General features: G+C 43.3%; 1 protein-coding gene across 1 annotated transcript; it reads right to left on the reverse strand.

The window, feature by feature from the left end:
* Window positions 1-7,071: 7,071 nt before the first annotated feature.
* LOC109866583 (scavenger receptor class A member 3) lies at window positions 7,072-18,054 on the reverse strand. The gene is made up of 8 exons (XM_020455318.2): window positions 17,815-18,054; window positions 17,590-17,691; window positions 12,876-12,911; window positions 12,587-12,631; window positions 11,954-12,073; window positions 10,531-10,611; window positions 9,053-10,096; window positions 7,072-8,882 (listed from the first exon to the last, which is right to left on the reverse strand). Exons 2-8 carry the CDS (start codon window positions 17,594-17,596, stop codon window positions 8,446-8,448), a joined length of 1,770 nt encoding a protein of 589 aa, XP_020310907.1. The 5' UTR covers window positions 17,597-17,691; window positions 17,815-18,054; the 3' UTR covers window positions 7,072-8,445.
* Window positions 18,055-19,536: the final 1,482 nt, after the last annotated feature.

Genomic DNA, 19,536 nt, shown 5'->3' on the forward strand with positions numbered 1-19,536 from the left:
GGCTATATAAATAAATTTGATTTGATTTGATTTGATTTGAATAGTTTGCAAGCCCTGCCACATCCGACGAGCGTCAGAACTGGTTTAGTAGGATTCAATCTTAGTTCTGTATTGACGCTTTGCATGTTTGTTGGTTCGTCTAAGGGCATAGCGGGAATGTCTGGATTAGTGTCCCACTCCTTGAAAGCGGCAGCTCTAGCCATTAGCTCGCTGTGGTTGTTGCCTGTCATCCATGGTTTCTGGTTTGGATATGTACGCACGGACACTGTGAGGACGACGTCGTCAATGTACTTATTGATGAAGCCGGTGACTGAGGTGGTCTACTCCTCAATGCCATTGGATGAATCCAGGAACATATTCCAATCTGTGCTAGCAAAAAAGTCCTGTAGCATAGCATCTGCATCATCTGACCACTTCCTTATTGAGTGAGTCACTGGTACTTCCTGCTTTAGTTTTTGCTTGTAAGCAGGAATCAGGAGGATAGAATGATGGTCAGATTTGCCAAATGGAGGGCGTAAGAGTTTTTATTTCTGTGGTTGCACATATGACATGCTGGTAGAAATGAGGTAAAATGGATTTAAGTTTGCCTGCGTTAAAGTCTCCAGCCATGAGGAGGCTGCTTCTGGATGAGCATTTTCTTGTTTGCTTATCATGAAATCAAATGTATATTTAAAGACCTTCTTACTTCAGCTGATATCTCAAAGTGCTGTACAGAAAACCAGCCTAAAACCCCAAACAGCAAGCAATGCAGGTGTAGAAGCACGGTAGCTAGGAAAAACTCCCTAGAAAGGCCAGAACCTAGGAAGAACCTAGAGAGGATCCAGGCTATGAGGGGTGGCCAGTCCTCTTCTGGCTGTGCCGGGTGGAGATTATAATAGAACATGGCCAAGATGTTCAAAAGTACATAGATGACCAGCAGGGTCAAATAATAATAATCTCAGTGGTTGTCGAGGGTGCAACAGGTCAGCACCTCAGGAGTAAATGTCAGTTGGCTTTTCATAGCCGATCATTCAGAGTATCTCTACCGCTCCTGCTGTCTCTAGAGAGTTGAAAACAGCAGTTCTGGGACAGGTAGCACGTCCGGTGAACAGGTCAGTGTTCCATAGCCACAGGCAGAACAGTTGAAACTGGAGCAGCAGCACGGCCAGGTGGACTGGAGACAGAAAGGAGTCATTAGGCCAGGTAGTCCTGAGGCATGGTCCTAGGGCTCAGGTCCTCTGAGAGAAAGAAAGAACGAAAGAGAGAAAGAAAGAGAGATTTAGAGAGAGCATAGCCTTATACAGCTCGTTGAGTGCCGTCTTAGTGCCAGCATTGATTTGTGGTGGTAAATAGACGGCTACGAATACTATAGATGAAAACTCTCTTGGTAGATAGTGTGGTCTACAGCTTATCATGAGGTACTCTACCTCAGGCGAGTACTACCTTGAGACTTCTGTAATATTAGACATCACGCACCAGCTGTTATTGACAAATAGACACACACCCCCACCCCTTGTCTTGGCAGACGTAGCTGTTCTGTCCTGCCGATGCACGGAAAAACCGGCCAGCTCTATATTATCTGTGTTGTCGTTCAGCTACAACTTGGTGAAATATAAGATATTACAGTTTTTAATGTCTCGTTGGTAGGCTAGTCTCGAAATGAGATCATCCAGTTTATTTTCTAGTGATTGCACGTTGGCCAAGAGAACGGATGGTAGAGGCAGGTTACCCACTCGCTGACAAATTCTCACAAGGCATACCCGATCTACGCCCCCTCGATCTCCATCTTTTCTTCACGCGAATGACAGGGATTTGGGCCTGGTCTCAGAGAAGCAGTATATGCTTCACATCGGACTCATTAAAGAAAAAATCTTTGTCCAATTCGAGGTGAGTAGTCGCTGTTCTGATATCCAGAATCTCTTTTCGGTCATAAGAGATGGTAGCAGCAACATTATGTACAAAATAAGTTACAAACAATGTGAAAAAAACGTACAAAATAGCACAGTAGGTTAGGAGCCTGTAAAACAGTAGCCATCCCTTCCGGCATTCCCTCTTTCATTAATGAGGTGGAAACCAGTGGCGGTCAGTGCCGTTTAAGATGAGGGAGTACGATTATTTTTCGTGAGCATGGCCTTTTTTCTATTACAGCATATTGCATGACTCTCATTCATATTCCATTTGCCAAGTTCAACGTAACAGCGATAGGTTTAGGCTACTACATGATACTCAAATTTTCCCTATACCCATCATGATGTTGCAACAACCTAGCCTATGAATGAAAGTTTACAACATAGGTGCACACAGGTCGAGAGACAAATTTGAGGTGACAGACAGTGACACATGGACAGACAGTGACATTCAATACTGCCTTGCATACTCTTGCCTGCATCTAGCTGACAGTTGCAAACAAGAGTTTCTATTGGACAAATTCAGGTATGTTTATCAACCGTTTTGTTCAATTTGCTTCCGTTTAAGAAACGTTTTTCAACAGAATCGGCGGGAATGAATACACCCCTGGTCACGTGTAAACAGAGTTCACTCTCATAACAACAACTTTGTTCTCTTCCCTTCGCTTGTGGACTTCAATGCACAACACGTGTATGTGACCAAGTCAAAAAACTTTTCCAAGCCAAACCATGTCATAACCGCTACACACAGCCTACATCGTTGTCCCCATATTAGCTAAAGTAACTTCATAGTCAGCATAGCTAATAGAACTAATGTGTTAGTAAACCCGCTACAATCATGCAGTAACGTTACAATGTTTAGTCAGTAAGCAGTTACACAAGCAGGCCCCGATAACAATAAATTAATCAAACCAAAAGCTCACCTTGATTTGGAAGAGCTCCAGTGTTGTGTTGGATAGTCATAGCCAGCTAGCTAATATAGGATCCCTTTATTTGAGCCAGGTGTTTGAGTAACTAAACGAGCCAGCTGCATTTGCTAGCTAAGTAAGTGAAACTGAAAGTAACAAAGATAATGACAAAATCTCATTAAACTTTCCAAGTGGTACTGTATATTGTATGGTCCTCCCGTACGATTTGGGAAGAATTGCAGTTTATTAGGCTACAGATTAATTAAGTTATGATGAACTTGGAACTGGGTGGTGAAAGTGCAAGTGGTGATTGATGGTCCATTTCAATAAATATCGAGGGTCTGATTCTTAAGACATGATGATCGATGCTTGGCTTCCTTTTGACAAATAAAAATAATCTCTCCCTTTTGTCCATAATAATCTCATTATGTAGGATATCCTACCCACACTGTATTTGTAAACTGTGGGCTAGATCGCACATGCCAAAACCAGAGTGGGCACATTTGCAATACAACGCAATACATTGTTTTACAAAACCACCATTAGAGTCTAAAATGCAATGGAAACCCATTTAACTTGTATTCTTTATTGGGTACATGGGAATTTACCGCAAACGCTGTTTTATTTGCACTACTTCATCAGGCACAGCCTTTTATCCGCAATAGTTCATTTTGATGGCAACACATCTCTGGTGAGAAAATGCGCATATTGTTTGTATGCAGATTTGAGAATATTCACATGAAAATCTGCCGCCAATTGAATGGAAACCTGCTATTGTCTCTCAGGATCAAGAATATGTACATAAAGATATATGATTGAGTGATGGTACAGAGCGGCATAGGCAAGATGCAGTAGATGGTATCGAGTACAGTATATACATATGAGATGAGTATGTAAACAAAGTGACATAGGTTAAAGTGGCTAGTGATACATGTATAACATAAAGATGCAGTAGATGATATGTAGTACAGTATATACGTATACATATGAGATGAATAATGTAGGGTATGTAAACATTATATTAAGTAGCATTGTTTAAAGTGGCTAGTGATATATTTAACATCAATTCCCATCAATTCCCATTATTAAAGTGGCTGGAGTTGAGTCAGTGTGTTGGCAGCAGCCACTCAATGTTAGTGGTGGCTGTTTAACAGTCGGATGGCCTTGAGATAGAAGCTATTTTTCAGTCTCTCGGTCCCAGCTTTGATGCACCTGTACTGACCTCACCTTCTGGATGATAGCGGGGTGAACAGGCAGTTGCTCGGGTGGTTGTTGTCCTTGATGATCTTTATGGCCTTTCTGTGACGTCGGGTGGTGTGGGTGTCCTGGAGGGCAGGTAGTTTGCCCCCGGTGATGTGTTGTGCACACCTCACTACCCTCTGAAGAGCCTTACGGTTGTGGGCGGAGCAGTTGCCGTACCAGGCGGTGATACAGCCCGACAGGATACTCTCGATTGTGCATCTGTAGAAGTTTGTGAGTGCTTTTGGTGACAAGCCAAATTTCTTCAGCCTCCTGAGGTTGAAGAGGCGCTGCTGCGCCTTCTTCACGATGCTGTCTGTGTGGGTGGACCAATTTAGTTTGTCTGTGATGTGTACGCCGAGGAACTTAAAACTTACTACCCTCTCCACTACTGTCCCATCGATGTGGATAGGGGGGTGTTCCCTATGCTGTTTCCTGAAGTCCACAATCATCTCCTTAGTTTTGTTGACGTTGAGTGTGAGGTTATTTTCCTGACACCACACTCCGAGGGCCCTCACCTCCTCCCTGTAGGCCGTCTCGTCGTTGTTGGTAATCAAGCCTACCACTGTTATGTCGTCCGCAAACTTGATGATTGAGTTGGAGGCGTGCGTGGCCACGCAGTCGTGGGTGAACAGGGAGTACAGGAGGGGGCTCAGAACGCACCCTTGTGGGGCCCCAGTGTTGAGGATCAGCGGGGCGGAGATGTTGTTACCTACCCTCACCACCTGGGGGCGGCCTGTCAGGAAGTCCAGTAACCAGTTGCACAGGGCGGGGTCGAGACCCAGGGACTCGAGTTTGATGACGAGTTTGGAGGGTACTATGGTGTTAAATGCTGAGCTGTAGTCGATGAACAGCATTCTCACATAGGTATTCATAGCAGTGTTCATAGCAGTGTGGTTGAGATTGCATATTTACATGTCTAAGCATGTTTTGACAAGAATTAAGTTGATATTTTGCTCTTTTCCAATAGTTTATTCTTGGGGTCAGAATGACCCTAGTTGGTAATCAATCCATGTATGTAAAATATGCTGGTAGTATGAGGGTTAAAATCCAGCTCTTTTTTTAGTCAACAATCACCAGGCAGCTGACAGCTCAGACCAACACATGTCTGTGGAGGAGGAGCTCCATGCTTACATTTATAGACAAACACTTTATGTAATCTTCCATCACTCATTCTAGTCCTTTTTCTCACAAACTTTTCACAGTGGACTTTTACTTTTGCCTCCATGTGGGCTCAGTGTTTTGCATGGCTGGTGGTCGTATCCATGGAGCGTCACACTCTCGGAGTGTGTATGTCTGGGTTTGGAGAGGGAGTCCGGTCTAGTTGTCAGCCAGGCCAGCAGCATGACACAATGTATATAGACTCCCCTTTTTTTCTACTGTGTTATTGACTTGTTAATTGTTTACTCCATGTGTAACTCTGTGTTGTCTGTTCACACTGCTATGCTTTATCTTGGCCAGGTCGCAGTTGCAAATGAGAACTTGTTCTCAACTAGCCTACCTGGTTAAATAAAGGTGAAAAAAAATGACATGGTGTGTTGGTGGTGATGGCGGTGGTGGCGTGGACCTGCTGCAGGCTACAGGCCTGTCTGCCAGCTGTAGACACCCAGACCAGGGGCCTTTTTTTCACCATGCAGTTAGCACACACTGAAGGTAAAGGAGGGCAACAGCCATGAGCTCATAGAGAGGCCAAACAATCCCCACGCCTGTTTTCCCAGCCAACAGCGGCCACATAACGAGACCCAGACAACCAAACAAGTTTCACTCAGTCATTACTCATTAGTGAATGCAGTCGTGTATTTTGGTGAAAAATAAGGCAATAGATGATGATAATTGAGGTGACTTGAGCACAAAGGTGTAGAATCTCTTTTTTTTTCCATCAATTGAATCTGCGGGTTTAGAGTTATGTACATTCAATGAAGCATAATAGCAGTTTTGTGCAAATCTTACAGTACAAGGGAAACTGAATATTGGGCTCAAAAGACATGTTGACCCCCGGCCACTAATCTTCCCTCATATATTTTGGGGTATTCATGAGGGTGTATTCTTGAGGAACAGAGTGCATCTGGTGTTCAGTGGTATAGATGTGTCTTTGCTGTGAAATATGAGTGTGTCAGCAACAGACAGCATCTGTGACCCAAACAATGTGCCTGGCGCCAATACAATAGATATAATATGGAGCAGGTATTCTCCGCAGACTTCATAATTTACTGTGCTTCACATTAAAATGGACCTACAGTGTATGTCATTGAGTATACAGTACACTCAGAGTAACCATCTAATAAACAAGTGTCATTAAATGTTTCAAGTGTATGTTTCCTCAACGCGCAATGTGTTTAATTTACAGTAGCAGTTAGTTATTGCTGCAATAATAATGGAAAACCTAATTTTTTGCTATTACAAAACTACAACGATAATACTGTCTCCACATTGACTGTCGATAACAATGTTTCTGCCTAAATGTGTCATTTGTAATGATGCATCAAGCCAAAATATCTCCCTACACACTAGCTGTGAGTGATTTATGGTTGCACATGTGGTAATGGTTTTTTGAAAAGCTGCTGGAGGTCAGATGTCTTGCGGCGGCTTGCACACCACATGTGAAGGAGAAGCTCAGGCCATTTTAACTGAGTATCTTTACACAGCCAGCCACTGAAATCAGACACACCTTCTCAAATTTCATCACTGCAGTCTTTTCCTTCTTTTGAAGAAATATTTGATAGTGTATATTCAGCCATTTAATTTTACCATCTGTTTTCCTCTGTAATATTGCTTCGGTGAAAATATAAAGTGGTCGAATCCCTCCACACATTGCAAATCTATATGACCAAAAAAATATGGGATTTGAGTGGATTTTAGGGGAAGTTTTTGTTCGAGTTCGTGTCCCTCAGATCTCACGAGACTGCATGATATCAGCACGTAATTTGAAGCCATAATATCCACAGCTAATATTCTATGTGGAATATAGCTTAAACATCTAAGGCATGCGTTGTATTAAAAAACAATTGAGTAACACAGGAAATGAAAGACTGTTTGAGTCACTAAATCCTAAAATACTTTATTGGAGGGAGAAAACTGCATGTTCTTAATTAATCAGCAAAAACCACTCCTTTATCCATTCAGGGTTTTGGACTGAGTAGAACTCTGATTGGCTCTCCCCACAGCTACCTCCGAGCATTCTACCAGACACAAATGGGAGTTCAAAATAGGTTCGCATATGTGAAGAATAGCAGAACTTGTGAATGTGGTATGTCGATACACTTTGGTGAAGTAGAGTGGTAGCATTTATTGAACATCTATTCAAGCCAGTCAAATGTTTATAAGAATGACACAGGTTTACAAAAATAACCACTGGGCACAGACGTCAATTCAACGTCTATACAACGTTGATTCAACTAGTGTGTGCCCAGTACGTAGCGTCTGTCTCTCATCATTTCACCTTTTTTTTTAACATGTTCTATTTGGTGTTAAAATACACATATCATCACACAACTCTGATTATGTGCAGAGATTCATATGAATAGTCACAATGGAAACAAGAACACACAACAAACATGACGTATATTATATACACTTTAAAATCTGGAAACACATCTGAATGTAACATAGCAAAATATTGGTATAAAACCACAAATATGTCTCGTAAAAAGATATTTATTCCCAAACCATACATTTGAAGTATTTCAGGAAATGTTCAATTGCTGACTAAAACCCAATACTTCCAAAGTTGCGTACCCAAGCAGATTCCTTTGGTTCTTCAGCAATTTCATTCATCCCTGACCATTATGACTATAACATGTTGAATCATCTCAACTTCAGTCAGTATTCAGGAGAACCTGCTCCGAAACATAAAAGATGCAAAAGCAAACACATAAAAACAGACTGTAGTTTCTACACTTTATAAAACCAGTAAAGTGCCATCAAACAGAATTTCACGTGTCAATGTTCCAAAAATGTGTGTACAAAATAATCCTTATTTAAGTGTACCTTCATGAAACTGCATGGCAATGTAAACCTAGATCTTTATGAAGCCCCCAAGAGGGTTGTGGTTCCTTCAAACATGCATTCAGCTGTATGTGATACTGAAAACTTACAATGCATTTTTTTTTTACTCGTACTTTTGCAGTCTTTATGTTATCTTCAATTTTGCAGTCTCCTCTCCATCCCTTCATACCTGAACATGCATTTAGGGCTATGTGTACTGTACAGTATATGCTCAAGAGCATGGGTTGTCCATTGAGTGTCCAATGAAAACAATGGACTAACATGAAGCGGAAAGCTTGAGAATTAGCTTTCCCATGCTCCATCCATTCCAACCTCTTCAATTACCCTCCACCCCTTTGTCAGGCTGCCAGTACATCACTACAGTACATCTAATCCTGCCCTTGTAGTGATCAGACCTTATGGGCCCCTCAAGACACTGTGGCTGGGTAAGCTGGTAGGCCCGGTGGGCCAGGGGTTCCGTGTGGACCAACAGGCCCAGGCTTTCCTCTTGGACCGGGTAGCCCGTGCACCCCTGGGAGCCCTGTTTGGCCCTGTATTCCCATTGGCCCTTTGGGGCCTGGCAGTCCATCCTTACCAACAGTACCTATATCTCCCTTCTCTCCTCTTTCTCCACGGGGGCCAGGCTGGCCCACAGAACCATTCGCCCCTTTGATTCCCACTCCGCCTCTGGCTCCTATTGGTCCTGGCTCCCCCTGAGCCCCCTCCGGCCCGATGAAGCCCTTCTCTCCCAGAGGGCCACGGTTCCCTGCTAGGCCTTTGTCTCCTTTGTTTCCTGTCAGGCCAACTGGACCTTTGGCCCCTCCTTCCCCTCTGTTGCCTTTTGGACCTGGTGGGCCAGGTGCACCTGTGAGGTGATAGCAGTAATATTAGCAAGTTTAAACAATAATAGAAGTGCATTTGGGGAAGAGAAGAGTCAGGTGAGCACTAATGAAACCAGCCAACAGCAACTCAGCTAAATGAAGATCTCGTAAACAAAAGTGCCTTTGGCGAACATCAAGAACATCTCTGCTGTACCTTTCAGAATGGTGAAGTTCTGGATGACATGGGTGTGGTGAGTGTCCACTAGCTTCATCTCCTCCATGACCATGGACAGGTTCCTGACGTCCACGTCTAAACGGACGCTCAGCAGCATGTACTGCTGCCTCAGGGTGTCAGCCAGGTGCATCAGCAGTAGCACCGTTGTGTTCAGGTTGTGCAGGTCCTCAGTGTGGCCACCAAGCCGCGTCTGGCACGAAGTGCTCTCAATGTTGATGTACTTGTACATGCTCTGCACATGGCTCACTGTGGCATTGATGCTGGACGAGATGGTGTCAATCTCCATCTCGATGGAGTTCATGCGGGCATCCATGGTGATGAACCTCTCGCCCGTCCGGTTCTCATAGTACTTGGAGTGGTAGTGGAGGTCGTGCATGTTCTCCTCGTGCTCGTCCATGAAGGAGGTGACGTTGTCCAGCTGCATCTGCAGGTTCATCACCTGCAGTGTAAGGTCGTGCACGATCTCCGAGCTCATGCTGATCCTCTGGTGCGTGGCCGAGATTCCGCTCTGGATGCTCCTCACCATCTGAGTGGTGGTGCTAGAGTTAGACTTCAGACCGCTCAACACCCGGCTGTAGTTCTGCCAGTCAGCGGTCATCTTCTGCAGGACCAGCGTCTCCTCATCGGTCTTCCTCTGCAGGGCGTCCATCCACAAGGAGCTGAGGGCCACCGTGGTGTTGACCTGATTCACCGTGGCCTTGAGGTCATACTGATCCTGAGACAGAGTCTTCATGCTCTCGTCCGTCTCGGTGATGACCGCCTTCCATCCAGCCACCTGGTGTACGTAACGCTCCAGGGACTGGTTGATGAGCCTGATGGACAGGGAGTAGTTCTGCATGTCTCGGGTCATCCTGCTGCTGGCTGACTTCAGGGTCTGCTGGGTCTGGGAGGCCTGGTCCAGGACCTGCTCCTGACCCAAGATCATCTTCTGGAGGTCCTCAAACTCCCCCTTCAGCCTACTGATCTCCTCACTGAAGTGGGCCACATTGAAGCAGTCCGAGCAGTTGCTGGCAGTGCTAAGATCTGGGAAGGAATAGACAACAACATTATGGTGATCTGTTTATGTATCATTTAATCATGATCAGAGTTCCCATTTGTAAATTCTAGCCGACGACTGACGGGTGCGGTGCTTCCATAAATGAGCCAAGGGAGGCAGTTGTCGTAGCCTCTGCAAATGATGTCTCTTCAGGGAGTTGACACCCCAGAAGAGGCAGGCCATAAAGCTTGAAGAGCGGATCCTCACTGGCCCAGACTTCATACTCAGTCACCCATACAGTTACACTCAATGGGTGACCTATTTTAAACAGAGGGGTCCTCTTTCGACAAAATACATTTGGGAAATCTGCAGAAATGTTCAGTATAATCTACTAGTCATTGTTTACTTCTTGACTTCTCTGTCAGCAGCCACATTGGGAGGCTCTGCACATTTTGTCACGTGATTAATCATATTCTCTCACCTTGTATACTTTCCTGGACCTTGGTAATCTTCTTATGATAAAAGGATTCCTTTTCTGATAAGCTGTCGACCTTCCTAAATACTGATGAGACAAAGATAATTATGTAAAATATTTTCCCCAGAAGAAGAACAACAGTGCTTAAAGCACACTTTTAAGGACTTATACTTGCATATTATTTCCTAATCCTTGACTTTGGGGATTAATAACTGGTTTACCATAGTATGTTTGCACTCACTAACGATGTCATTTATACATACCACCAGTTATGCTGCATTTGGTCTCAGGGATGTTGATTCTACACAGCCTCTCAAACATTCATTTACATTATCATGGTGTACTGGTGGACTTGAACTTCTGATATTGTTCTAATCATGTCCGCTAGCTACATAGAGGTTGGTTAGGTTCTAATGTGATGTTTTTCCCCCACCAGAATGCCTGTTATATAACACTAATTATTGGGGACTTTCAACAATGTAAAACAGATGTGCTGCATGATATGGACATTTCTATATTTATGAGTTCATGTTTAAGTTCTCGCTCGATGTTTGGGGAGTTTAAGCCAAACAACATTTCAGACATAAGTTTGACAATGCTTTGTTCTTGTTTCGCCTCATTATTGCCGTGCTCTGCGTTGACATAAACTCAAGCAGACCCTGCCAATAAAATGCAGTGCCACTGCAGTGTTGGAATCCCAACCCTCTGTATCTTGGAATTACTCAATGGCCCTCAGGGAGCTCTGAGCTGCTGTGAAAATGAGATTTATCTTTTTGAGTCGCAATAATATTTTTGCCGAAATGCAAGTAACATCTGGAAGCACTGAAAAAGTTGTCAGTCAGGTAAGACCTGGCAAATCGGTTTGAAGTCGTATGTTCACTCAATCCTTGTTGGAAATTAAAGGGCCCTTATTTTTTTTACAACAGAAACCCTGTAGGCTTGAAGCAGATCTCCCTCTCATCTGTTATTGTACAGTGTGGAGCACATTGTTAAGTCAAGCATGACAAAAGAGAACAGGTTCTGATTGGGGAGGAATGCCTGCTGATGAGAAGCTTGAGGTCTGTGCACACATAATACCTGCAGAAACACCAAGTCCCAGACTTCAATCTACTCATACAATAATCTGGATTTAATACTTTATTAGCTTAGTTATTATATCTCATCAAACCCAACCAAAGTGGTGTAAAAGTGGGCCTAACAGCTCAAAATCCCAGAGACACCAACAGAGAGAGGGGTCACAGCCAGGGTCAGCCATTATCAACAGCAACGCTGGAGACATTATGATTAAGTGCCTTGCTCAAGAGCACATTGACAGATTTTCCACCTCGTCGGATCGGGGATTGACTTTTCAGTTACTGGCTCAACACTCTAACCGCTAGGCTACCTGCTGCCTCCTGCCAGATTTGGTATAATATCATAGTCTACTCACCAAGTGATGCCAGCACTGCCACTGCTATGATGAGGAAGGCAAAGAAACTGTACAGCACTTTAACGGCCAGCTGCAGAGAACGTGTCTGCTGGCATTTGACACAGCCACCTCTGGTTCTTCCTGTAATCAGAAGCATGGGGCTTTCGTCTCTCTACCATAACATCAGGTGGTTAGAGAACAGAGAGGAGGGGAAATGCATGTCTTAACCCTGACACTGTGTGGACTTTGCATGACTAACTACCAGACTAGTGGCTGGCTTTGGTCAGCAGAGGCTGTTTGGAGTGAGCATGGTGGTCAGACGGGGGAAAGAGAAGGATTAAGGAGGGATATCTGAAACAGATGTACAATGCACGCACACAAACAAAACAGTGATGGCAGATGTATGCAGACACACGCAGGCCCTCACACACACAAACACTGTACACACACTGTAGCCCAATGTGGACACAATACGCCCTTGGTGGATATTCTGATGCTATTTTTCAAAGGGTTATTGTATCGTTGGGTTCTTCACCTGAGAGATTCATGACCGACATATCAAAACAAAGGACACTTCATAGAACCCGCTTGTCTATCCACATAACAAGCAAAATAAACAAAAGTGGACAGCAAGAAAGAAACCATGTTCCTCACCTCTAAAGGAAGTCATCTCTTCCTCCTCCCCAGTCAGATCCTCCTCTGAAAGGCAGCAAAGAAAAACATGTGTCACTGTTATGGAAACATCTGATAGCACACAGAAGTTCAGCTCATGTCAGCATTCATTGACTTTTGACTTAAATCTGACTACTCCCACCATGCAAGCATGCAATAGTAGGCCTAATAGATTTGCCAAAGCCAGGACAGCAACAAACAGATTTGTCACACCATTCTGTCCAAGAACCAGAGGATAATTTAGAAAACCAACACGCATGTTTGTCCTCACCTTTAAAGAGCTGGTTCTCGTATCCGCAATAGATTTCTGAAAAACAGACGGAGAGACTTGAAATGCGTGTTCACAGATGAAGGTCAATAGTATGAAACTTGAAGGAACAACTCACACATATGATTAAAGTGGTCATAAATCACAAAGTACGAGGTGAAATGCAATAAGCCCCCTCGGCCACTTTTACCCTCCAAGACACAAACCATTCAACTTGGAGCTCTCAATACGAATGTGAAGTCATACTTGGCTCACAACTTATAGAAACACAATTCCGCAAATTGGAAACGGGATTGTTTTCCCAGTGTTTAATCTGTGTCTCTGACCAATATATCATTCACTTCTCTAAGTATGGTGGGCTGGAATGAAAATGTATGCGCTGTCAGATAAAGGGCCCCATTGCAGCCTAATATGAAACACTATAGTAAGGCTGATTGTGTGTGATGCTAGCTGGGTTGGCTGTGGTGTCACCCCCCTGGTTCCAGCTCAATGTGGTAGAGGGGCCAGGGGGCCAGGGGGACATGGTACACTGATGCTAAAGAGAAGCATCTTCAAGCCAAGACCTGAATTTGGATTCAACTTGGGTTTAAATGGCTTATTGCTGGGCACAAATGAAAGGGAAAGGGCGATACCTAGTCAGTTGTACAACTGAATGCATTCAACTGAAATGTGTCTTCCGCATTTAAACCAACCCCTCTGAAACAGAGAGGTACGTGGGCTGCCTTAAATCAAAATCCATCTCTTTGGCGCCCGGGGAACAGTGGGTTAACTGCCTTGCTCAGGGGCAGACCGACAGATTTTTTACCTTGTCAGCTAGGGGATTCGATCCAGCAACCTTTTGTTTACTGGCCCAACTCTCTAACCACTAAATGAACTAGCAATGCTTACCTAATTGAGCTATAACCTAAAATATATGTGATTTAATCAAACCAAATCAACTATATTTTCCCCAATGTGCTGAATACAACAGGTGTAGACATTACTGTGAAAAGCTTACTTTACTGTACCGTTGTGATGCGATAGAGATGTACACGGGCCTTTCAATTGATTAATGGCATATGCAATTTTAGGCTACAAACCTCAGTATTTCTTGTGAGGTAATCCTTCAGAATCTCCTCTGAGTTATGTCAACAACTCTCTTACTAGGGTACAACATCCACAAAAGTAAAGAACATCACTCAGTTGAGTCTATGTTGTCTTTTCCTTCACCGTCTTTTCCCCTTTATATTACATTCAGGCAGCCCTGGTGTTTTCACCTCTGCTGGGCTGTGCTGTGCTTTTTGTGCACGTGGAGAGGAATACAGAACTCTGAGGTGAGGGTGTTTATGTGAAGTCAGCCTGTTGGAGCAGCTGAAGTCAGACTGCTGAAGGCCAAGGCTCTGACTGAAATGCTGAGATGTGCGGACCAGTGGAAGAGAGAGAGAGAGGGAGGAAGGGGGCTGGAATGGGCCCAGCTGCCCGCTGCAGCTCTTAGACTTTACATTATCCAGTCAGCCATACCGGTGGCTGTAAGCTAAACCCCGGGCCTTCCCTCCACTGCTCTCCTGGCTCTGCCAACGGAGGGAAGTGGTCTGCCCTGCCTTCCCTGTATAAAACATGCCTCTTACGCCAATCAGGAAATTTATCAGCACCTCACATCAATCAGGGGCACTTCACCAGCATAATCACCAGACATGTTTTTAAGATAGAATCAGGCACTCAGGTGAGGGCTCTATTGGTCAGTGGTCTTTAGAATGTAAGATATTTAAATGTGGTGGGTGTTTGTAGTAGAGCCAGTGTTCCATTGCAAATATGAGCACAGGTGCATTTGGAGGAAACGGCTGAAAAAAACCTCTGCAAATTCTAATGGACAAAACTAACATTTATATTTCATCAAACACTTCATGAATGGAATGTCCACTCCAAAAACCTTTAAATATTTAGATAACTTTGTAATCCAATAACGTATATGCCAGCAGAAAGGCGACATGTCTGTATGGTATATCCAGCAGGTACTGTATGTCCAGCAGATTTCCTTGATTAGAGGGTGTGTCATTCTTGCATTGCTAAAGAGTAATGTGCCTGGTAAAAACATCAATGTTAATGCACTGAAAACAGAATAACCCCTACCTGTCATTAGTTTTTGTAATAGATCACTTGGAATGTGAATTTGATGATATGTTCTCCGTTTTAACAGTGTATAAGGCAGTGACCCTGTATCCCTCTGTCCACTATAGAACTTGCCAAAAATACCTCTAATGCTATAGTCCTTGAACTGTCATAATGTGTTACAACATTTCATTACCTGAAAGTCATGAAAATAATCTTTGTTAGGTTTAAATATTCATCCAAATACTTCCGCCATGACTCGGCTAAAGCTACAGAGACGATTGCATTTCAACAGTTGACAAACGTGTAAGTGGTGAGAAGAGATTGATACAGTGGTGGTACTGATAAAGAGGAAAAACTATGACACTGTTTCAGTTCTAGGGCATGAAAGAAGAGCTTTGACTACCCGAAAGCAAAACAGTTCATTTGTCTCTTGGTCCAGATGTCTTACAGTACACAGCCACATATGAAAACACACCTTGAGCTCTATTAAAACATCCCAGCAAGGACATTAGAGGTAGCAACTGCGTTACATAGTCATCTTTGGTGCCACTCTAAACATAGTTGATTATTTGTAACCACATCCATATGAATACCTACGTAGGTATGAGGGTAAGTTTGACAAGTTGGCTAATAATCTAGCTATCACACATTAGGCTAAAGAGTCACATTATTTAATCATGTAACCTATTACATAGGAAAAGGCCATCAATGGGCTGGAAGAAAGGTCCATACAGAACTGCAGATAGGGCAAGGACAATGTTGACTGCCAATAGTGGCCAAATGATGACACAATAGGGCTGCTGTGTAATGCCCTGGACATGAAGCCTTCCCTTAGGAGACTACTCTGGGAGACTCCTCTGGGAGACTACTCTCACCTAACACCTACATCAACAACCCAGTGTTTCTATTCACAATGCATTTGTTTCAAGTATCAAATAATTGCCAATATCCGTGTACAACACACAGGGACCAAAGAGAATGTTAGTGGTCTCTCATTGGGAACATGAAGTCTAAGTCCTCCCACCCTCATTGTTATTGTGAACTTTGGGCCACACTGAGCAGGAACATGACACCAGTCAACTCCCTTCACGTCCACAAACCTCATGATTTGTCAATGCTTGTGGTTACCCTATTGTGTTCCTTCTTGATTTACACTTCGCAGTGGATTTTCAAATGTTACACTCAATCTCTCCCGATCAACCTAGAAAAGCTGAGGAATATGTAAACCACTGTTTGGATTTCACACGCATTCAAATGTGGAGCAGGGAAAATCCAGTTATGTTTGACTATTAAACTATAGTATAAGCTTTGGGTCAAGAGTGTTATGTTTTCTTGTCTTATAACAGAAGCAACTGGCAATCCGTTCTCCAAACAAACAAATACCAAGTCTGACAACCAACTATACTGTACTGTTTGAAATGTCCACCTGATTGGTGTTGACTTAAAGCTTTTAACATGGATACCTGAATCTCCAATTTGAAAACAGAGACACAAGAATTCACCAACACCAAAGAGCCCCAACTGCAACTGATAAAGACTAGTGTCTCCCCAAGCCCCTATTGACAACCAATTGTTTTAGATGCACTTCAAAGGGAATGTGTAGTTGCTTTCAAAGCAATGAAATGCCTGGAATGTGTTGATTCAAATGGTCTTGCTCCGAAGGATCTCATGGTGGTGAGAGAGTCCAGACTTGAAATCAAATGATACATGCCCTCGTTTTCTCCAGGAAACGCTTTGGACATCTCGTGATAGAAATAGCCAGGCAACACTAGCAATAGTAGCAAGGGTCTTGTTCTGTAATTTCACAAACTTCTCTCTTGCAATCCTAGCAGTCCTGTATAATTAGAACCTTTCAATTTCATCTGATAACTGTCACGTGCCAACAATTTATGATTGAATGCCTGCCGAAGGAATGCATTTGTCTTTCCAAAGAAGAGAGCTGTGTTGAACAGTGTTATTTGTAAGGCAGTCTGTGTCTCCAGTCATAGTTCTCTCTACTGTACTCTATGTGCCAACCACACACCTGCTGCTTCCCCTACCGAGGTGCCTCTTTCCTGTTTCACATTAGGAATGTGTTAGTCTATATGTTTTAGTAGCCCGGCTTCAATGGAGCTCCAAACAAGAGATGAGGAGACCACCTACCTGTGTGTTCCCCTGTCAATAGCATAACACTCTATAACACCTTCCAAAGCTAAAGTCACATGTCGCTACTCAATTCCTCCTCCGAGAGGACTCCTCAGATTTCCAAAGCCTCTTCAGAGTCTCTGAAGAGTCTTATATCATGTAACATTGACAAAAGTTGGTCTTTAAATGTTATCCTTTCAAAAGGGCTCATATAAGATCCTTAAAGGAAGCCCAAAAGCCAATGTGTGGCTTCTGGAAACAGCAAGCTTTTGAAATACAGAGCTTTCAAAGCAAAAGGGGTGGATGTCCCACATCCAAGTCAACAAACCAACGTTTTCTCTGGATGCTGTGAGGTACTGGTCTTAAAAGCGAGCTGTCTGCACATTTGTGTGCCACCGGTGCACTTTCACGTCTCCTACATAATATATTATATTCCTCCACAGTGAGCAGTAGTCTGAATTTGAATACAGCATCAACAAAGAGTCATCAACAGTCGTCTAACCTTTCATGGTGATTCCTCAAGGCAGCTCTGGTGACGATGTGAAGAACTTGTCCGGACAAAAGCCTATGACTGTCCCAGCCCTCTTCTCTGCAATACAGTCTCCTACAGCAGAAGTGACAGAAAAACAGTGTCTAATGTACAATGTATACACTCATCCATAGGCAACAGGTCCCTCTTGTAAATGGTTCAGGGTGTCCAGAGCACTGAGCAGGAGACAGGACTTACTTATTAATTTACAACTGCTGTATATCCAGCCAGACTTTTCTCCCAACAACTACAGTAGGAATTCTTCAGGTAGCCCATGGGCTCTCTCTCGCTCACCAGCAACTTCTCACTTGAACTGCAGCTCACATACATAAAACAGTCTAGGTCTATTAGTGTGTGAAGAACAAATTCCTGGCTACATGCTAGAGTCAGTCTGCGAAAGGCTGCTGCTCCTCTCCCTCAGAGCCAGAGGAAACTTATACCTTGGACAATAACCATGTGCAGCTTGGGGAAACATGACTGGGCGAGAGGGAGAGAGAGGGAGAGAGGGAGAGAGAGGGAGGGAGAGGGAGGGAGAGAGGAAGGGGACTAAGAGATGGAAAGAAGAGGGAGGGACGGAGGGTGCATATGTTGTAGAATGTCCGGTCTGCGGCTCGGGCTAATTGCTAACAAATGTTTGAACATGGATCAAATGGGCACCTTTACTATCTATGGCCTTCCTCCACTGTTCAAAAGGAAACACTTTCCTCCATGTCTGACATATCAGGGCTAATTCAATACCTCAAGTCATTTCAGAAAACATGTAGTTAGATGGTTATAGACCACTTTAAAAGACAAACATCAGCTTAATTAACTTATAACACAATTTATCACAATCAATTTGCAACACGATCTCAGGGCAATTCGGATTATTCTGTTCATAAATCTGTGACAATTTTAGTATATACTACATTATGTTAAGTTACATTATGAATGGAATATTGGTCGTACAATATCATATGAATTATAGGACGCATAGTATCATACGTCTATACATCTTGGAGGACGTATGGTATTATACATCTTTCTCTGAGACCAGGTTTGTAACGGTTTTCTTCTGGGGAAAGAGGCGGACCAAAATGCAGCGTGGTGGTTATTCATGTTTAATTTATAAAGACACTATACATGAATAAACTAACAAAAACAATAAACGTGCGAAAAAATAAACAGCACTATCTGGTGCAAACACAGAGACAGGAACAATCACTCACAAAACCCAACACAAAACAGGCTACCTAAATATGGTTCCCAATCAGAGACAATGACTAACACCTGCCTCTGATTGAGAACCATATCAGGCCAAACATCGAATTTCTTAAAAAAATATATATATAAAAAAAAATTCGCCTTTATTTAACCAGGTAGGCTAGTTGAGAACACCTTTATTTAACCAGGTAGGCTAGTTGAGAACACCTTTATTTAACCAGGTAGGCTAGTTGAGAACACCTTTATTTAACCAGGTAGGCTAGTTGAGAACAAGTTCTCATTTGCAACTGCGACCTGGCCAAGATAAAGCATAGCAGTGTGAGCAGACAACAAAGAGTTACACATGGAGTAAACAATTAACAAGTCAATAACACAGTAGAAACCAAAGGGGGAGTCTATATACAATGTGTGCAAAAGGCATGAGGAGGTAGGCAAATAATTACAATTTTGCAGATTAACACTGGAGTGATGAATGATCAGATGGTCATGTACAGGTAGAGATATTGGTGTGCAAAAGAGCAGAAAAGTAAATAAATAAAAACAGTATGGGGATGAGGTAGGTGAAAAAGGGTGGGCTATTTACCAATAGACTATGTACAGCTGCAGCGATCGGTTAGCTGCTCAGATAGCTGATGTTTGAAGTTGGTGAGGGAGATGAAAGTCTCCAACTTCAGCGATTTTTGCAATTCGTTCCAGTCACAGGCAGCAGAGTACTGG

Source organism: Oncorhynchus kisutch, linkage group LG21 (genome assembly GCF_002021735.2).
Source record: "Oncorhynchus kisutch isolate 150728-3 linkage group LG21, Okis_V2, whole genome shotgun sequence".
Classification (NCBI taxonomy): domain Eukaryota; kingdom Metazoa; phylum Chordata; class Actinopteri; order Salmoniformes; family Salmonidae; genus Oncorhynchus; species Oncorhynchus kisutch.